The 18,676-nt window shown below is 39.5% G+C and overlaps 1 protein-coding gene across 3 annotated transcripts in view; it reads right to left on the bottom strand.

Annotated features, from left to right (window-relative positions):
• Positions 1 to 9,192: 9,192 nt before the first annotated feature.
• The window catches only part of LOC145782139 (uncharacterized), a 31,429-nt gene continuing 21,945 nt past the window's right edge, over positions 9,193 to 18,676 (bottom strand). Inside the window, exons 6-12 of one of the 3 annotated variants that reach the window (XM_082593906.1) lie at positions 13,375 to 15,541; positions 12,442 to 13,038; positions 11,688 to 11,812; positions 11,253 to 11,392; positions 10,974 to 11,143; positions 10,356 to 10,499; positions 9,193 to 10,185 (exon numbers count right to left, since the gene is read on the bottom strand). In XM_082593906.1, the coding sequence (XP_082450032.1) occupies positions 10,360 to 10,499; positions 10,974 to 11,143; positions 11,253 to 11,392; positions 11,688 to 11,812; positions 12,442 to 13,038; positions 13,375 to 15,541 (3,339 nt within the window). In that variant the 3' untranslated portion in view covers positions 9,193 to 10,185; positions 10,356 to 10,359. Of the gene's footprint in view, positions 10,186 to 10,355; positions 10,500 to 10,973; positions 11,144 to 11,252; positions 11,393 to 11,687; positions 11,813 to 12,441; positions 15,542 to 18,676 lie in introns of all 3 variants that reach the window. The other 2 variants (XM_082593898.1, XM_082593912.1) reach the window with 2 other exon arrangements.

Here is an 18,676-nt window from a genome sequence, read left to right as displayed (position 1 = left end):
TGATACTGTTGTCTGCTATCAAAAAAGTTCAGAGATTTGCGGTCAGATAAACCGCTTCATACTCAGACCCTAAACAAGTCTTGGTCTGGTTGATTTGCTGCAATAAACCACTTTACATGACCAAAGTCGGCTAGAGTCCAGATTTTTTAACACCGCCAATCTAGACTTTTGAAACATCTAAAATTGAGTCAAAGAAAGCAAACATTTCTTTAAAATTCACACATGGAAATTGTGAACAAAGTTAAATCATTTTTATTATAAGTCAACATAAAGTACCATATACGGAAGTTGACTTCTTTATTATGACCAACACAGAAAACTTTTTTCAATTTGAAATGGCAACACTGACCAGATTAGATGAACTTTAAATCGTCTTTTGTTGGACACATATCATATTAACAGTGGCTTATTGTTAGTAGTTGCCACTAACTACTTTGTACAGTATGAGTTCTAAAAAAATGCCTTTTTCTAGTAAGTAAACTTCAATTTTAAAGTGATCTTGATCTTATTGTTCTTCAAGATCAAGATCACACAAAAAAAAAGTGATCTTAGATCAAGATCACCAAAAAAAGTGATCTTCAAGATCAAGATCACGCCCATCTCTGACCAATGACCATGAACTATAGCAAACAGTTGTGCATTCCATGCAATTGCATTTGGAAAACCCCTTTGCAGCTCAGACAAAAATTTACCAGAATAATTTTTTTAATTGTATTTGTAATACAGTTTTATAACTTAAATAATGAAACTTGTTTCTTACAAATGAAAAAAGCATTAAAAATAATCTTCATTCAAAAAAGTTACAATTAAACATCAAAAATAAGTTTATTTTTCACACAAGTCAGTTCAACCTTATACAGCTGAAAAAACGTTTTAATTTTTAATCTTCAAGATCATCTTCAGGTAAGCTGAAAACAAACAACACAAATAATCAAAATGATTTATAAACCATGTGAAAAAGTTAAAATGTTTCACTCCAGCTATGTTAAAGAATTGGTCAATATGTCCACTTGTCCAGCAATCAAAAGCAAATTGAAAAGTTGCAGGAAAGGTATATTACCGCAGGTCTCTAATCTCCTTTATTTTTCCGGCGACCAAGCTTGGCCTACCAAAGCTTCTTCCTGGTGACCAAATTCTCGTACCCACCAGCAAAAATAAAAAATCTGTTAACGTGTTTTTGTGTTCACTCAGGTAAGAACAATGTAAACAAAGGCAGCCCGAAACATACTTGCAGTTATATTTAAATACACTGCTTCCCAAGTTGGTGTAGAGCTAGTCTTTAAGTTTTTATAGGTTGATGCCCAATTACCCAGACTTTATGAAAAACATTTATAAGCAATATTTCTTGTCGGCGTGTGAGACTTCACCTTGTTTGTAAAAAAGGTTGCAAATGCGAGTGAAGCGAAAAAGGTTACACATCCAGAGTAGAGAAATGTTGGCTTGTCGAAGCCAGCAACCAAGCATGGCCACAGTAGTTTCAGAGGCCATTGTCACAATGCCCGCTGGGAGCTTAGAGGCCTGTTAACGGGGCCGGTGTACAAGTCTTCGCTCTGGTAAAAGATACCATGACATCATAGACAGGAATCGACCAAGACAAATGGGTTGAAGTGTGTGAACAGTAAAGTAAACATAAAGTACTTTCACCCTATATGTTTGGTTGATTCCTGTCTATGATGTCATGGTATTTTTTACCAGGGCGGAGAGTTGTACACCAGCTCCTATAATTGTAGCCTACAATCATAAGCATGATCAGGAATTATCAACAATAAATGCAATATGGCAATAAATAGTTGCATGTGACTGAATTCTAGATCAATTTGGTTTTTAACTACTACCGTATATGTACGATTAAACTGATGCAAGTAAAAAAAAACTCTTTGTACTACAAGACGTTTCCCAAACCATTTATACCAACCATAGTAGTTGGAATTGACACCGGTCAAAAAATTTTAAAATGAAATAAAGGTTTAAGTTGGTGCTACAGTACCGGCAGAGGTGGGCAGTAGCGCGCTACTTTTGTAGCGGCGCTACTTTTTCGGTAAAAGTAGCGGTAGCGGCGCTACTTTTTAGTTGGAGTAGCGGCGCCATTTTTTTCCAAAGTAGCGGTAGCGGGAGGCTACTTTTTATCAGTTGCACTCCCGCTACTTTAATTTAAAGTGAAAAAATACTCGTTTTTTTCGCAACGCTGGCGTGGTCAAGCAGTTATATTATATCGGAATGGCCGTTTCGGTGAGTCCGATCCCTTAACGGGGGATTTTTTCATTTTTTTTTTAAAATTATCGGGTACCGTAGCCTAATTATCATTGCCGTTTTAAGGTTAAGGGTTAGTGGTTAAGAACTCACTGAATCAGACTCACCGAATCGGACTCACCGAATCGGACTCACCGAATAGTAGCAGACTCATATTATATAGCCTATATAATTGGTTTAGTTGCAAAGTTTTGATCTTTTGGGAATCTCGTTTTCTGGTGTGGAGCTGAGATCCTGCGATCAAGGTATGAAATCGATAATGTTCATTTTAATTTTAATAATAGCCGAAATAAAGTTGTATATATATGGTTTATAGAATACCGTATAGACTACATGCAGTGAGCATTGCCTCATCAGTCATCACCTATGCTAAGATGTCCAAAAATAAGGTTTTATCGCATTGGTTAAAGTAAAACTTTTGACAAATGATTAGCTAAGATATTTGTTGCTGATAAAATTTTCTTACACGATGGTTTTTGTTAAAAGAAATCATTACAGGGTAATTTTGTTTTGCTTAAAACTTAGAAGTTACAACATAGTTTATCTTATTTCTAAACAGCTCATTTATTTCTAGCTGAAGTCAACTTCTTCGGCGAATATCTCCGTGTGATCAGCAAGTCCAAAGCGTACTACGGAGTCTTGCTTCCAACCATTACAATTTGCACAAAGAAGTTGACGAGATCAGTGATCTTGTGACCTGTGAGGAGTTGAGAGCGAAAGTCCTTGAAGAGGTGAAGAAACGAAATGAAATGCGTTACGGCATCATGTCGTCATCCCTCCTTCAAGACGTCATGGCTACTATATATATATGCACTAGCCTACGTTTCCACGGATGATGCTGACGCACTGCGAGTAAGAGTCAAGACAGATGTATTTCGACTGTTGCGCGAGACATTAAGCCAGGTTGATACCGAGAAGAGTGACATCAACACCAGTCACAACTCCGAGGATGAATTTTTTGCTGTATTGGAGCCATCCCATGAAACGTCAGTGCAGAAGGAAACAGCAATTGTGGACGCCTTTTTTTTCGGACAGAAGCAAGTCCTTGAGCTTTTCGAATACCGAGTTAAAACATCTGTTCATTAAATACAACACCCCCATTCCTTCCAGTGCTGTGGTGGAGAAACTCTTCTCTGTTGGAAAAGATGTGCTTAAAGCCAAAGCGGGCAGGACTTAGTGAATCTCATTTTGACATGCTCGTGTTTTTGAAAGATGCGTAACAATAAATTTCCCTTAGAATGTGTTTTCTATAAAGACGTTAAAATGACAGTGTAAACGAATGATAACATTCGTTTTCAAGGTCACTTTTGCGTCACTCGGGGCTTGAAGAGTGTTTCCTACTGTCATTTTAGACAAAAGTAGCGGAAGAAGTAGCGGTAGCGCGCGCTACTTTGGTCCGAGCAGCGGTAGTGCGCTACTTTTGTAAATTGGTAGCGGGTAGCGCATGCTATTTTGGTCCAAGTAGCAGTAGCGGGTACTTTAAAAGTAGCGGGTGCCCACCTCTGAGTACCGGTAGTCATTATGACACCACCACTTAACAAATAGTACACTTAAAAATATGGTGCAAAAATTGACAGGAAGTAAAAAAATACATTAACCAGCTGCTTTAATTTTGAACTAAGTGTGCATAAAAGGGCTTACAAGTTGTGCCAAACTGAGCTCATATGGATTCTTGACGACGGCTACATAATTTGACACAAAAAATAACCAGTTATGAGGCTATTAACCCAGCTCTTTTTATTTGATAAAAAGCCGTTGAAAGCAAATTTCATGTTCAAGTGACAAGCGGACCATACCTCAGCAGCTATAACTACGGTAGGTACCGTACCATGTATAGTAGGCAGTGGCTATTTGACCGGCGCCGGTCTTTGAATCTAAAACACTATTTGACCGGTCATGACGTCACTATATAGGCATTTTTTTTTCTCTTTCAAAGCAAAAGACGAGAATATAAGTTGCCTATATGCCTATATAAGTTCTAAATTCAACAACATGTTCAACTGATTTGATCGGCTGCATAGCCAAGTGGTGAGAGCCCTGAAACGGCAATCGAAAGGGCGCCGGTTCGACACCGCTCAAGAGCATGCGGCTGTGTCTTTGGCAGGACACTTAAAGGCAAGCCTGAAGGTGGACACGAAGATTGGCTTCCTTGCCTTCCCGTCCACTTAATCTAAATCTTCAACCACCGGGTGTAAGCCCGGATACAACAAACAAAAAACAACTGATTCGGTGGCGCATAGGATATGTATCGAGCTGGTGCTCCAGAGGGAATGAGTTCGATACTACGCGGAAGCGTTCTTTTATTTTTAATTTAATTTTGACCCGAATTGACTCAATCGTTAGGCTGCTGCATTTTTGTGGTTAATTTTTAATTTGAGTAGCCTACAGCCCTTTTTATGTCTTTTCAACTATGAGTAATAAAGTTAGAGTTTTTAGTTTTCTGGAATTTAAGAATTTCTCTGGGTAATTTTCTGTTCGTCATAAGAAGATGTGACCGTGTTTGCCAAACGACGCATTACAGTTTTGCGTTGTTCGGCAAACACGGTCACATCCTCTTATGACGAACGGAAAATTATCCAGAGAAATTCTTAAATTCAAGAAAATTAAAAAACTCCAACTTTATTACTCATACTTTAAGACATAAAAAATTGGGCTGTAGGCTACTCAAATTAAAAATTGACCACAAAAATGCAGCAGCCTAACGATTGAGTCACTTCGGGTCAAAATTTAGTTAAAAATTAAAAAAAAAAAAGCTTCCGCGTAGTATCGAACTCATTCCCTCTGGAGCACCAGCCCGATACTTATCCTACGCGCCACAGAATCAGTTGAACATGGGTGTTAAATTTAGAACTTATATAGGCACTCTTCTCGTCTTTTGCTTTGAAAGAGAAAAAAATGCCTATATAGTGACGTTATGACCGGTCAAATAATGTTTCAGATTTAAAAACAGGCGCCGGTCAAACAGCCACTGCCTATAAAGTACGGTATGGTTTCGTACCAACCAATTAACCATAGCTCTCAGCAAAGTTGAAAAACTTATGTCACAAGCGCCTACTTATATTTAAAAAACTTGATACATTTCGCAATGCCATAGTCTTCTGGTTATTCCATCCGGAATCAATTTATGTGATAGCATAGACTTGCCTAACGCTCCCAACCTTGTAATAAACTACGTAGTCATCACATGCCAATAAGTTATTCCACAATTCTAAAAAGTTACAAAACATTGCACCCCAAATAATTATCCTTTCAATATTATCTAAATTCAGAATAGCAAGATATCAAGTAAACTCCTACACTGCAGACAAGCTAAGAAGGAGTTGAGAAACCAGAAAATAACAAGTTACGAAATTGTCTTAAAAAAAGTCGAAAATTTTGGGATACAAAGAAAGCGTTGCCAAAAAAATAAAACTTTTTCGAAAGAAATTGTGACAAAAGGAGTCATCTGTCAGATTGGTACATGATGCAAGAAAAAGATCCACACTAGATACAAACTGATTTATATAGGATTACAAATAAAAAAAAAAAGATCAGCAACCTTTCAAGCATATGCAGCTTTGCATTTTTTTTTTAATTTTTACTTTCTATGGAGCTATAAGTGCTTTAAGGTTGCTGAGAGAGAGAAACTTTTATCGCGACTTTTGCGAGAATAGTAAGGTACAATTAAAAATTATATGAATACTTTATAGCACCATAAAAAACTAGATTCCCCAATAGACAGGGCAAACGACTGTAACATTCATAGAGTCAGCATCTTTTTGTTTTCACTTCCCGAAAGAAATTGATGAAACCTTTATGGAATACAATTTTTATAAAAAGCGTGCAACAAAATTACCAAGGGGCACCAATTAAACATCAAAGTAAGTCAACTGCCATATCCATAAAGTTGTGAATGACTTTCTTTTAAATCAGCTGAATGATTGGCAACAATTTACCATCAATCGCAAACAGTAAATTTTGTTAGTTTTTTTTTTTTTTTTTTTTTAATATTGGCTATATTGACAAAGAGATATCTAGACTCCGGGATGCGAAACTCGTTTTAGTTGCATGCAATTGAAAGGCTCAAAGTGGAAAAATACTATATCAAAAATTACTCTCTAATGTGCACAAACTAGCTTCATAACCTTAATAGAAGCACAATGCTGAAGTTGACATGAGGCACTAAAACCATAAGGCTAGGAAATGAGATAACATGCAGAAGTTTTTATTTATTAGGCTACTAAAGCAACGTTAATGTAGACTACACATGCTGCGATGTCACTGTTGACTCACACTGAAGATGAGACAAAAACGATATTGTAGACTGCAAACTACCAGGAAATAAGATGCTCTTCTTCTATGAAATAAGATTCCGTCACTCACTATGTCCCCGGATTTCGTAAAAAGAACAATCATTTTAAACCAAGCACAGTTTTCTCAAAACTAACAAATAAGACTGTAGAATTCCCTCGGGAATTCTATAGGGTTTGCTGTACAACGCGGTGATGCACAGTAGGCCTACTGACCATGGAACATGCTTACGCTGATTAGTTGATTAATAAACGGCATCAATCGAAAATTATAAGAGGACGGAAAACAGCATTGAATTAACAAGCGCAACAATGAACGATGGCTAACATAATCGTCCGCCCCGTTAGCTCAGTAGTTACGCTCCCGGCTCAAGATCACGCGGCGTAAGTTCGACTCTCGGGGTGTGTGCTTGAGCAACACACTTTCAGGACTGCTCTCCATTCAGCGGCACCTAGTGAATGGAATAATTCCCCGGCAACAACACTTCAACAATCGGAAAACTTCACTCTGCCAATCTCGGTAACCGGCCCTGTGTAAAGAGTCTGCTGAGCCTTTACAAGTATGCGAAGCTACCAGGAACAACCAATCAAGGCTTTGTCAGTCCGAGGATAAAGATTCAAAAACCAAACCAACCTTAGCCTACTGCTACGAGCCTACGATTTACTTTTATGAACACTTGCTACAAAGTTTACATGCCGTAGGCCCTACGAGCAAGGGTGTCCGCACATAGGGGCAAATGGGGTCAGCTGAATCCCCCTGGAAAATTGGATAAAAAATGAAAAAGCGAGAACATGCAAAAATAGGAAATTTTCCGAAAAGGGGGTGGAGAGGTGAAGGGGATACGAGTGATGACTGGCTGGTCAAGCTCTCCGATTGTGATCATCACCCTTCTTCGGGAGTATCCCACTTCCTCTATTAATTTACGAAGATACCTACGAAATACCCGTAATCGCAAAATTCGACAACTTGAGCTCCTGTACTCTCAGAACCACATTACTAGTGCGGGCACTGGCTTTATCACACATAAACCTGAAAAAGGATAATTCACAGTTTCAGATAAAATCATCTCGTATTTCGTGAATTCAATAAAGCTGTTCGTAACATTGAATCATACAGAAAAGAACAATCAGCCACCAGTTTAGTTAATCAGTTCTTGAATAAAAAGTGAAGTCGACGTGGGACTTTGGCGAATTTTTCGATGACTTTTTGGACGAACGAATTTTTGTCCGAGTTTATTCGGCTTCTGTGGACACTCATCATACACAGCCCGGATAGCCTGTCGTCAGACATGGTTGATCTGAGCCATGTTTTGACCCGCCTCATTGTGCTGAATGATCTTTCTACCGTACAAGTAGTGGCGGGGAGGGTCAGTAATGTTATCATCGCTTGACGTACAGCTGGAAAAAGTTCCATGTTTTTCACCAAGTCCACAAATTCCAATTCTTCCTGGTCTTCGGACTGAGAAAATTTTCCTTTTATCCTACCACGACATGGCGGCCTGCTGAAAATTGTCAAAGTTGTAGAATTGGTGTATGGTTTGGACCAGGGCTTTGTAGTCTGAACGGTCAATTTTCTCCATCTGCGTTGGATGCAGTCGGTATGACATGAACGCCGGCATGTTCGTCTCTGAGAAGCGGCTTTTCAGAGACTAGATTAAAGAGTCCATGCAAGGAACGTAAATGGAGCCGTGATGGTATTCCTCACTGGTGTCACCAGTATTTGCTCTGAACAGCCTACTTGACGGACACAACGGGCAAAGTTCAGTTCTTTTGGAAATGTGGCCTTTCTAAGACAAATAGCCTACATCAAATGTGAGTTCCCCATTGACACGAGTCTCTACAAATACAAACAAGCTGATAATACACAACGACATTTCAAGAAGCTTGTCCAATTTGTCAATAAAAGTGTTTTTCCTTACATCCATGTGAAAAAATACTAGTTATGTTTCATGCAACTGTTTACGTGGGGGTCAACTAATGTTGGTTGCGTAGACAGGAAGGCAGTCTCGTGCAATGGCGTTCAAGGAGAGAGGGGGGTGACCACAGAAAATTAACTTTATTTTTGTATAAGTTACTCCATTTGCAAGACTAGATTAATATAGAACCACACATCACTATACGTTGCTAAAGTCGCCACTCTCCCTAAAACAAATTGTGTGATCTGCTCCTGGTTTCGTGTCCATCTTCAAGCAAAGCCTTGTCATGACGCAGTGAGGCCTACTCCCCACGCAAAACAGCGCTTTTGAGTGGAGCCAACGCTCTTTACTACTCCCCGGTGCAGCCCAACTGTGAGTTGTACCACACTATTCTCACAACAGACATTAGTTTTCAATAAAAGTTTTCTCTCTCTCTTTCTCTCAGATGATTAGAAATAAAAACAAACTGAACTAAAAAATGTAACGACGCAACTACAGCGAGGGATTAGGACGGATGTTCGGCCTACAATCCTAAAAACAACGCTTCACTACTTCAGCCATTCTTCCCAACATAATGGAAGAAGGATAAAAGTTCCAAAATCAACGAAAGGAGAAACGCATCAAAAAAGATTGGGAAGCTCTGTCCCAACGCTTTCCTACAAAAAAGCATGGGGTACCAAATTTTCCAGTCAAGTTTGTACCTACGAAGCATTTTGAGCCAAAGAAACACACGAAAGGCAAATGTAATTTGGTTTATTTATAAGACCACAGCGAGTCGACTTTCGATCTAGTACGTCATCTCATCTGTCATGACGTCATCTATCAGATCAATGTGACGTCACATCGCAAATCAGCGTGACGTAATGCTGTGCAGCACCTTATGTACAAAGTGAAAGTGAAAACTTGGTTTTAAGTGGATTGAAAAAAAATTACATTACATAATTTTTAACATTTAAGTACTAACGCGAAACTTTTGCCATTTCAAAATACTGTAGAAAATCAAATGCCTACGCGAAATACAGTAAATGCTTAGTGAGCACAATCCAAAGCAACATCATGTTGGCAAAATTAGTGCCTTTCATCGATTTAAAGCATCACATGGAACTAGACAATGAGCCAATGCAAGAAAGCTAGTTTTGGGGACTGCCGAGAACGCATTGAAAAGCTGAGAGTGACAAAATAATTGATGATTTTTGTTCAGGATTAACTAAGCGTTGCCTTTGCTGTTCAAAATCATGAGTGAAATACGCGGAAATTCGGGAAATCTGGTGCCAAGACAGCAGGATTGGCTATTATCATCATCATCATCGCATGACACAATTTACAAAATTAACAAGTCGTCTGCAGCAACGAGCAGATTATATGACGTCATCAAGCTAGCGCCAAAAGAATTTCATTCTAAGCCACCAGTTATGGGTAAAATATAAAATAAGCAAGTATTTTGCAACGTTGTCGCGAAAATAAACGATGTACAAATAACTGAAAGCAAAAGCACCATAACTACAGCAACCGTAATTATTAAACACAAAAGCAAAAGCGTACCATGTCATATTAATACAAGGAAAATTACAAGTACCGCTCACGCGATATGACGCAATAATAAAGCTTGGTGATGCCTTTGTTCGATGCCAGAAAAAAGGACGTCACAGCAAGGCCAGCGACAAAGAGACTTTATCTTTTGTTCGTGTCATTTTTCCACAATTTGTTCGAAAAGAATGTCAAGGCTTGAGCTAAAAAAAAGGAATAAATGTTGCAATGAAATAAGCATCAGACATGATTCAAGATTCAGTTTAAACTTCAACAAAGCAAATATTTGCCACCTAGTTACAACGCATAAATTTTTAAAAACCCTAAACAATGAAACCGTTCAAAAGAAAGTCGACCGCCATCTTTGCATTACCTCATTAATTGTTGGTTCTAGCCGCCCCATTTGGGCGCTTATCTTCAGTTGGGCCTTTCTTCTTTCCCCCCAACGAGGCAGCAATCATTCGTTTCGCTACAGCGGGGTCGGTCTTGGGCCTGGTTGCTCGGACAGCTTCAAAAGCTGAAAGGATACACACAAGCTCAATATTCCATTTTTAATGGATAATACCTCAAATATTGATGGTGATTTAAACGCTCAGTGATGCTAAATTGACGACTTGTTGAGAGTTTTATCGACCAGAACGACCGAACAGTAAATTTTTTAGCTTTGTTAAATAGATTCGGCATCACCCGCATTCTAAAAGCGATTTCCTGAAGAATGGCCGAGTAGGTCTAACTGTTGGTATTTTTTGTAATCAAGAAAAACCTGTTTACGTCTTTCTCTTTCTTACAACTTGGTTAAACTAAAAACGCGCTTACTCTGCATAATTTCTACAACAAGCAAAATCTAAATTATTCGTCAAGTATTCTCTTAAAAATAAATGGGTGAGATTGTGAGGTTTCGTTTCGAACTACAAGTCTACAGTGCAACTAACATCGGTTTAGGTGCTGTCAAAATTTCAAATCACGTGATGCTGATGTCATATAACCTTACCATCGTCTTCCAGCTTCGACTTCGCTTTGCTCTTAGTTGGCTGAGTGGCCTCGCTCAAGGGTCGGGTGTTAAACACTGGAAAGGCTTCCTTCAGTAGCTCCGCTGCGCCTTCTTGCGTCGGTAGAATGCTCAAGGCATGGGTGGAGTCCACGCGAGACAAGCGCAATCCCCTGAGAGGTGAGTCGGTAATTTTTAAACGATTGTTTCTATAAAAGTAGTAGAAAAGTAGCACAAATTGACAAGAATTGTGCAGCAACCTCAGGGTGCAGCAGGACCAACCTGTATTTGGTGAGATATTGCGTAATGTCGATGTCGGACATCTTAGGCGGCACTTTGTAGATTTCAACAAATCTCTTGTATTTTTCGTCTTTCCATTCGTCGGTTGATGGGAGGGAGTTGTAATAGTCGAACTGGGGTGCCTGTCAGATAATTACAAACGTCGCCGTGTGAAAGCCCAAACACCATGAAAGTTCATAACAAAAATTACTTCATTAAAACAAGGTGGATCTTATATCTTGATTTGATTTTCTTACATAAAAATTATTATTCGAGACGTCGCATCATAAAAATGGTGACGGTAAGTAGTAGACTAGGAGACTCAACTCGTCGGATGATTTTCAATCAACAGACCCAACTTCTATGCAAACATTCCCAGTATTTCAATCTAGTTCGCTCTCTACAGTCGTACGGCGTCGTCATTTTGTTGTGACGTACCTGGACTACAAAGTCACCGTCGATTTCTTGGACGAGATTGTTGCGCAGCACCTTGCCTTGCGATGAGTCATCCTTACTGGTGTCAGCATCGTAGCTGCTGTCACTGGGATTATCATCATTCGACCCTGCGTCATAGAAAGTAAGCGGTTACATCACAAAGTGATTTGTAGCCTCAATAGAAATCAGAAGAGTATGAGTAATTGAGTAATGGGAATTTTCTGTTTCGCAATTACAGCAGAAGCAATAATGCGTTTGGATTTGTCTTTTTTTAATTCAGAGAAATTTAAACTTAATTTTTATGTTTGAAATGTTCCAAAAAAAAAGTACAATACAGTTTTAGTTTTTAATGATTAATTAATGCTGCATCAAGGATTTTCATTATAGGATGTCACAGTGCTGAAAAACAATGCTAGAAATTCAATGAAGCAGCCAACTCAAAACCACGTAAATGCGTCAGCAATGATTGACCAATGACCATGCAAGAGTTTTAACTGCATTTTCTCGATTTGAAACGCAGTGCAGCACAATGAAACTGCTACTTTGGTGTGTATCAAGCTTGACACTTTTTCATTGGGAAACCAAAAAACGAGCAAACAATGACGAAACAAACTGCACGTTAGATTGCAGTTGAAAAGAAAAAAAAATAAAGTCCACATTTGTATGTTGATGCTCTGACAGGTGGCGTCGAGTCAACAATGAAAACATCAACTTTGCATAAAAAAGTGCTGAACAGCGTAAGAGAAAAAAGATTCACCCTCAGATATAGAAGAGCCATCAGAGGGTCCAGCTCCATTGTGAGCAACATCCGTTTCCTCATTAGGTTTGGCTTTTTCGTCTTCAGAAGAAGTGTGAGATTCATCACCATCTGAGTGATCAATGAGAGGAACTTCAAAGTGAGGAGGAGAATAAGAAGGAGGGGGATAGGAGGGAGGAGGGGAGATTTCATGAGGTGATGGAGAGTCTGGTTGTGCGGGTTTGGAGGAGGATGCTTTCTCATTAGGGTTTGTTATTGAAAGAGATGTATCAGCCACTATGTGATCTTCAGGTGGTGGTGAAGGAAACTCTTCATCAGCATTGTCAACATCACTCTCCTCTTTCTCGCTTGCATCTGACTCCACAGGAGTGATGGCATGCATCTCAAGCATTATACTCGAGTCAGAAGAATCACTTGAGGAACCATTATCACGACCATTTGAGGAACCTTCAGAGAGTTGTGGATCGGAAGGGATTGCTCCATCATGTCCTGAAAGAACAGATGTAGAAACGGGCTTTGGGGGTTCATCAACTGATTTCGCAGGCTCTTTTCCATCTCCAGTGATGTTGAGAGATAAGATACTTGATGCTTGCGATTCTGAAAAAAATTCATCTGCATCATCTTCTATCGTTGCCAGCGGAGCACGGCGTAGCGAAAGAATAATTTCTTCTTGTGAAACATTTGGAACTCCATCCCTTGACGTTGTACTTGTGTCAAGGCTGTGTGAGCTTCCACGACTCGCAGTACTTCCCGAGTTAGATTTCTCGGGCTTTGCAGAAACTTTAACTGGTTTGGAAGTAGAAGGGTCACGCGGACTTAGCTCCAGCAAGGCAGTATCGGCATGCAATGTAACATCGTCAGAAGAGCGATGATTTGGATGATTAGTGGAATGGCTGTAATCCGGATTGGTATTATCATGCGCCACACGCTCACCTGCCCTTGCCGCCTTCCTGGAGCTTCCCTCGTTTTTTGCTTTAGTTGATGTTGCTTTGTTCTTTTCAGAGCCTTTCTTTGCTCGTGAACTCTTCTTCCGGTTTTCTCCGATTGTAAGGGATGGAAGACTTCCTCGATCACTTGTAAGTGGAGTACTGGCAATAGAACGAGGAGCGTCACTGACATTAAGACTGTCACGACTGTCGTACATCCCACCAGTGCTGTTGGTCCGACTGTTCGATTGGCTTCGCATGTAAACCATAACGCCTCCTTTAGGATTGGATGTCACTGCCACCTCGCTTTTCTTGCTCACCACGGATGATGTGTCCGTGTCTGTGAGAACAATGGAAGAGCTACGATGTCCGTTTTCATGGCATGAGTTTGAAAAATTGTTCTGACCACGAGGTGGTTCAGGATTAGACTGATGGGAATCACCGAACGCAGGATTTTCGTAGTTATTGTAGTTTTGCGATGTCTCCCCAATATCACGGCTTTGTTCAGAATGGGAAGGATAAGGATATTTAGTAGACTCCCCATCATTATAGTTACTGGAGAAATTACCAGGTTGAGTAGACGAAGGATAATAGTTATCAAAATACTGATCTCGATCATCTTTCCTATCTGAAGGGTGATGAGCCTCTTGTCCTTCAAACCTCGAGTAATTCGGTTGGTTTGCAGGATTTACAAAAGAAGATATATCAAATGGGGGCATCTGGCTTCCCGATGAAGGATTTGATGTGGGGGGTAACATAAATGCTGGAGGGGCAGGCGGGGGCCAAGTCCCAGTAGCTCCAGCATAGTAAGCTCCCAACCATGACATGTATAACTGATGAACAAGATGAGGTGGCAAAGGAGGAAAAGAAGTTTGGGTATTTGGGGGGTTATTCTGCATGAACTGATGGAATGCATTAATGTTGTTGGAGTTAAAAGGGGGGTAAGATGGATTACTTTGTTGTTGCTGTTGCTGAGCACCCAACGACTGAGCCCCAAGAGACTGCATCATTGCTGCGATAAAATCAACAGCTGACTTGGCCTGCTGTGATTGGTCGGCTGGTACGTCTTTTTCAGGCTTTTTTCTTTTTGACAAAGTTCCAGTGACATCGGTTTGCGCAGCTCCATCGCATCGCACTGCCGGAGAAGAAACTGACTTTGTCGGTGATACAGGGGCAGATTTAGTGGAGTGTGTTGAGTGCTTTTTTGTCGACGGTTTTGACTTAGAGCGTTTTTCTTCAGACTTTGGAGCTTTTGCAGGTTTATCGGGAAGTGGGATGTATATCTCTGCATTAGATCCATTAACCAAATCATCAATCGAGTCCTTGGTCTCTTTAGGCCGCTTTGGTCCATCAACTTCAGTTGCATTCGCTGCATGCTTAGGATGGGAAGTTTTCGATTTGTTTCTATCCTTAGTTGAAGACGATGCACTTCGTAGTGGTTTTTCTTTCGTCTTGACTGGCTTCATGTCGACGTACTCCGACGGAGTGGCTTGTGTCTTGGAACGCGCTGGTGTGTTGCTCCCGGATGTTTTGAGTGTATGGGATCGTTTTGCGGTCGACATCTTCTTGCCGGGTTCCTTCATGGATTTTGGAAGTGTGGCTGATCGCTTTGGAGGATCGTATTCCTTGCTCGGTCTTGTTGAGGAGGACAAACGTTTAGAACGATGTTTTCCTTGACTACTTTCACCACTAGAGCTTTCACGTTCCGGTGAAGGTTTGGAACGTTGAGGCTCAGCACGCTTGATGCGATTAAGATTCCTCTCAGCTTTTTTTAATGAGGCCGTTCGTTTTACTGAAGAGTATGAAGGAGGATGGTCATCCGTTGCTTCCGAGTTGTAATCCTCTTCCTCATCATCAGATGAAGCTTTGTCATCATCGCTGTGATGAAACGCGACTTTGATCTCGTCATCAGAATCACTCTCATAATCTTGCTTCCGATGTTTCTCGTGCGATTTCCGTTTCGGTTGATAATCAGAATCGCTCTCCTCAGATGAAGAAGTCTCACTGCTGCTGGAACTATCATCATGCGGAGGAGACGTATGGCGCTTTTCATGAGGAGTTGTCTGCTGTCGGTGTCTTTTCTTCTCTTTATAAATGGCATCAGCATCCACCCTCCCAACATCACTTTCTGTGTCTCCACACGAATAAGGATCTTCAATGTCTCCATTCATCACCTAGCAACACGAAAAACAACTTAACAATAAACTTATAAGTTAGCAACAAATAATATAACACTGGTCAACAACAAAAAATGTATTTTCTTGCATGGACTTTAAAAACTAATTTAGAGTAATTTTGGGGTACTGAATCCGAATCTGAGCTCAGATTTCCTCTATCACATTCACATCACATTTTCTTGCAATATGCATGTTCCATATTGATGAGTTATGTAAAAACTGCTCATTCACTTACGAGTTTGACACCACACAATCACGCACAAAAGCAGCTTCAAAGGCTTCCAGGCTACAGGAGAAACATCTTCTCAATATTGGTACATGCGCTTCATTTATCGGGACAGAGAGGCCAAATTGAAAAGGTACTTCCACTCACACGGCTAACTTGTTTACTGCACAGATGTTGAGGGGCCCTTCTTTCTAACGGTTTACTTGCATATCATTCAAGTGACGAGACTTTTTATTGATAGCTTGAAAAGAAGCCTCGCTCCATAATAGGAACAATTGTATGGATCCATACTTATAGGACACTCTGTCTACTTGAAAGACATTTTGTCAACATCAAGGTTGTGTTAGAAAGATTGACATACTGCAATCACCAGTGGTTGATCAGCATGAATCTTAAAATATTGAATTTTCTATTACATCACGGTCACACCAAGTATCCTTGCTTTTTATGCTACTGGGATAGTTGAGCCAACGAAGAACATTGGGTAGAAAAGAATGTTCACCTAGAAGTACGATAAAACATGGAGATAAGAATATCATAAACAACACGTTGGTTGATCGAAAAATGATCACACTACCGCCCGCCATTGCACATCAAACTTGGACTAACGAAGCAGTTTGTCAAAGCACTGGATCGTTCTGTACTGTTTTGGCTACATATGCTCAAAATTTCCCGGCCTTAGCTATAAGAAAAAAAGCAGGGATATTTGATAGGCTTCAGAATAGATTGTTGCTCAAGAACTAGCACTTAGTGACTACCATGGCCACCATAGAGGGCAGAGGCTCGAGCTTGGAATGCATTTGCTGATGTAGTTCATAACTTCCTTGGAATAAAAAAGCTGACAATTACAGAGAAATGGTTCAGAAGATTCTCACTAGCCTGCGCGTACTTGGGAGTAGGATGAGCATTGAAGTTCACTTTTTGCACAGCCGCCTGAGAGAGTTTCCAGAGAACCTTGGCGACATAAATGAGGAGCAGGGCGAGATCAAAGTGAAGGAAGAACGTTACCAAGGTCGATGGAACAGCAACATGATGGAAGATTACTGCTGGGATTTGATGATAGATGTCCCTATGCAGTTCATAAGAGATCAGCTACTAAAAGAAAACTTTTGATACGTGACTGCCTTTGTTTGTACCAAGATATACTTTGGATTTTTACAGGACTATACAAATCGTTTTAAAGTGCCAGTATTACTTTTCTTGCATTTGTTTAGTTTAAATCCGGAAATTCAATTCTGTCAGAAAAACACTTAATTAAAAAAAAATCAGCTTTTCAGTGGTGCCTTTGTAATGAGTAAATTCTCCAAATTGTACTTTTTCAAATATGTTTCATTTATTTAGTGTTTGTATACTGCAGTCAATACTGTAATGACCAAAAAGGATGCAATCACAAAAGTAGTTTTGGAAAAGCATTCTTTAAGGATTAGCTGCCTCCCATTGCAAACATTATTCCATATATGGGTGCTTAAACTCAAAATAAATTTTACAACTTAAATATGTAAAAAATGTGAACTTAAATATGTAAAAAATGTGAATTAAAAAAAAGTTTTCATATCTCATAAACATGATGTGATGAGCAAAATCTAACACCAGATTCGGATTCGGCGCCCCCAAATTACCCTAAATTCATTGAAAACCTCCATGCAAGAAAAATTATGCTGACCAGTGTAATTATTGCAGCTGATAGAAATGTACCGACAAATAAGTATTAACTAAGAATAGACAGTGTGCCATTTGCGGTATGTTGACTAAAGACATGTTGAATAAAATAGATATTATAATTTTTCTATTTAACAAATAAAGTTGCAAGATGAAACAGATTTGTTGATACTGGTAGCTACTTCTCAGTTTCGAGCTTTAGAAAAGTGACTACATGTAACTTTTCTCATTTCACAAGAGAAACTATCTCACTGAAAATATGTAAACTTGTAAACCTAGACAAGAGGTACGTGACATGGCGCAGGTGAAAAGCTTAGGGATGGACCAAGACTAAATCATAAGAAGCTGTTCTCAAGTCAAAAAAATGTTGTGAAGGACTTCGATAAAATCGCTAATCATAACAGTTTTGCAAGTTTATTTTCAAACCATACATATCAGCCGCTACAGACGCAAGCGATCCTGGAGATAATTCGAACCGATTCTTGTTTTTAAAATTCTATGTCACCTGAGGCTAAACGATGAAACTTGTTTGATTGTTTTATGGTCTCGGAAAACTGAAGATAAGGATTTAGAAGAAGTTTTTTCGCTTACTAAACTGACGAGACGTGTCAAAACATTTCGAGGTTGAAAATTTCTAATCTTTTGCACAAACAGAACGCGGTCCAATTTGTTTGTTGGTTACTTGTAGCAGCTGAATGTAGATTACAAAAAGCGGAACATTTGATAAATAGCTTAAAAATTTTACGGTACCTTCACTCAGCTAAAAATGACATTGATGGCTTGCATTCGCAAGCAAATTTTAATTTTTACATAACACACAGCTGTCAGCACTGCTTGCAAAGCTTTCAACACAGCAAGTGTAATATACAGATTTTTCCGAAACGTTTAGCTATGGTAAGTAAAAAATCATTTTATCGATTAACGAAGAAAAATGATCAACGTTTCGATCCAAAACGACTATTGTTTTGGAAATTGACAAATTGCAATCTGGGCAATCATACTAAGTCGGACTCTGTTGACTTTATAGGCAAAATTAGGTATTTTTTGCATCAATTCTGCAGACGTTGAATCGATGTAAGAACAGACTGGTTTCGTAGGGAGGAGATTTTTTGTCGAGTGCAAAAAGGAAATTTCCTTGATAAAGCATAACGCAATTTTCTTTAGAGTAAGAAACGTGAAAATGAAGGTGTTTGCGATGAAACAACACTGTGAGAGGTTGATACCAGTATATTTTAAATTAAGTACAG

The sequence above is a fragment of the Aplidium turbinatum genome, chromosome 1, assembly GCF_918807975.1.
Source record: "Aplidium turbinatum chromosome 1, kaAplTurb1.1, whole genome shotgun sequence".
Classification (NCBI taxonomy): Eukaryota; Metazoa; Chordata; class Ascidiacea; order Aplousobranchia; family Polyclinidae; genus Aplidium; species Aplidium turbinatum.
This window is presented reverse-complemented; position numbering and strand designations above follow the sequence as displayed.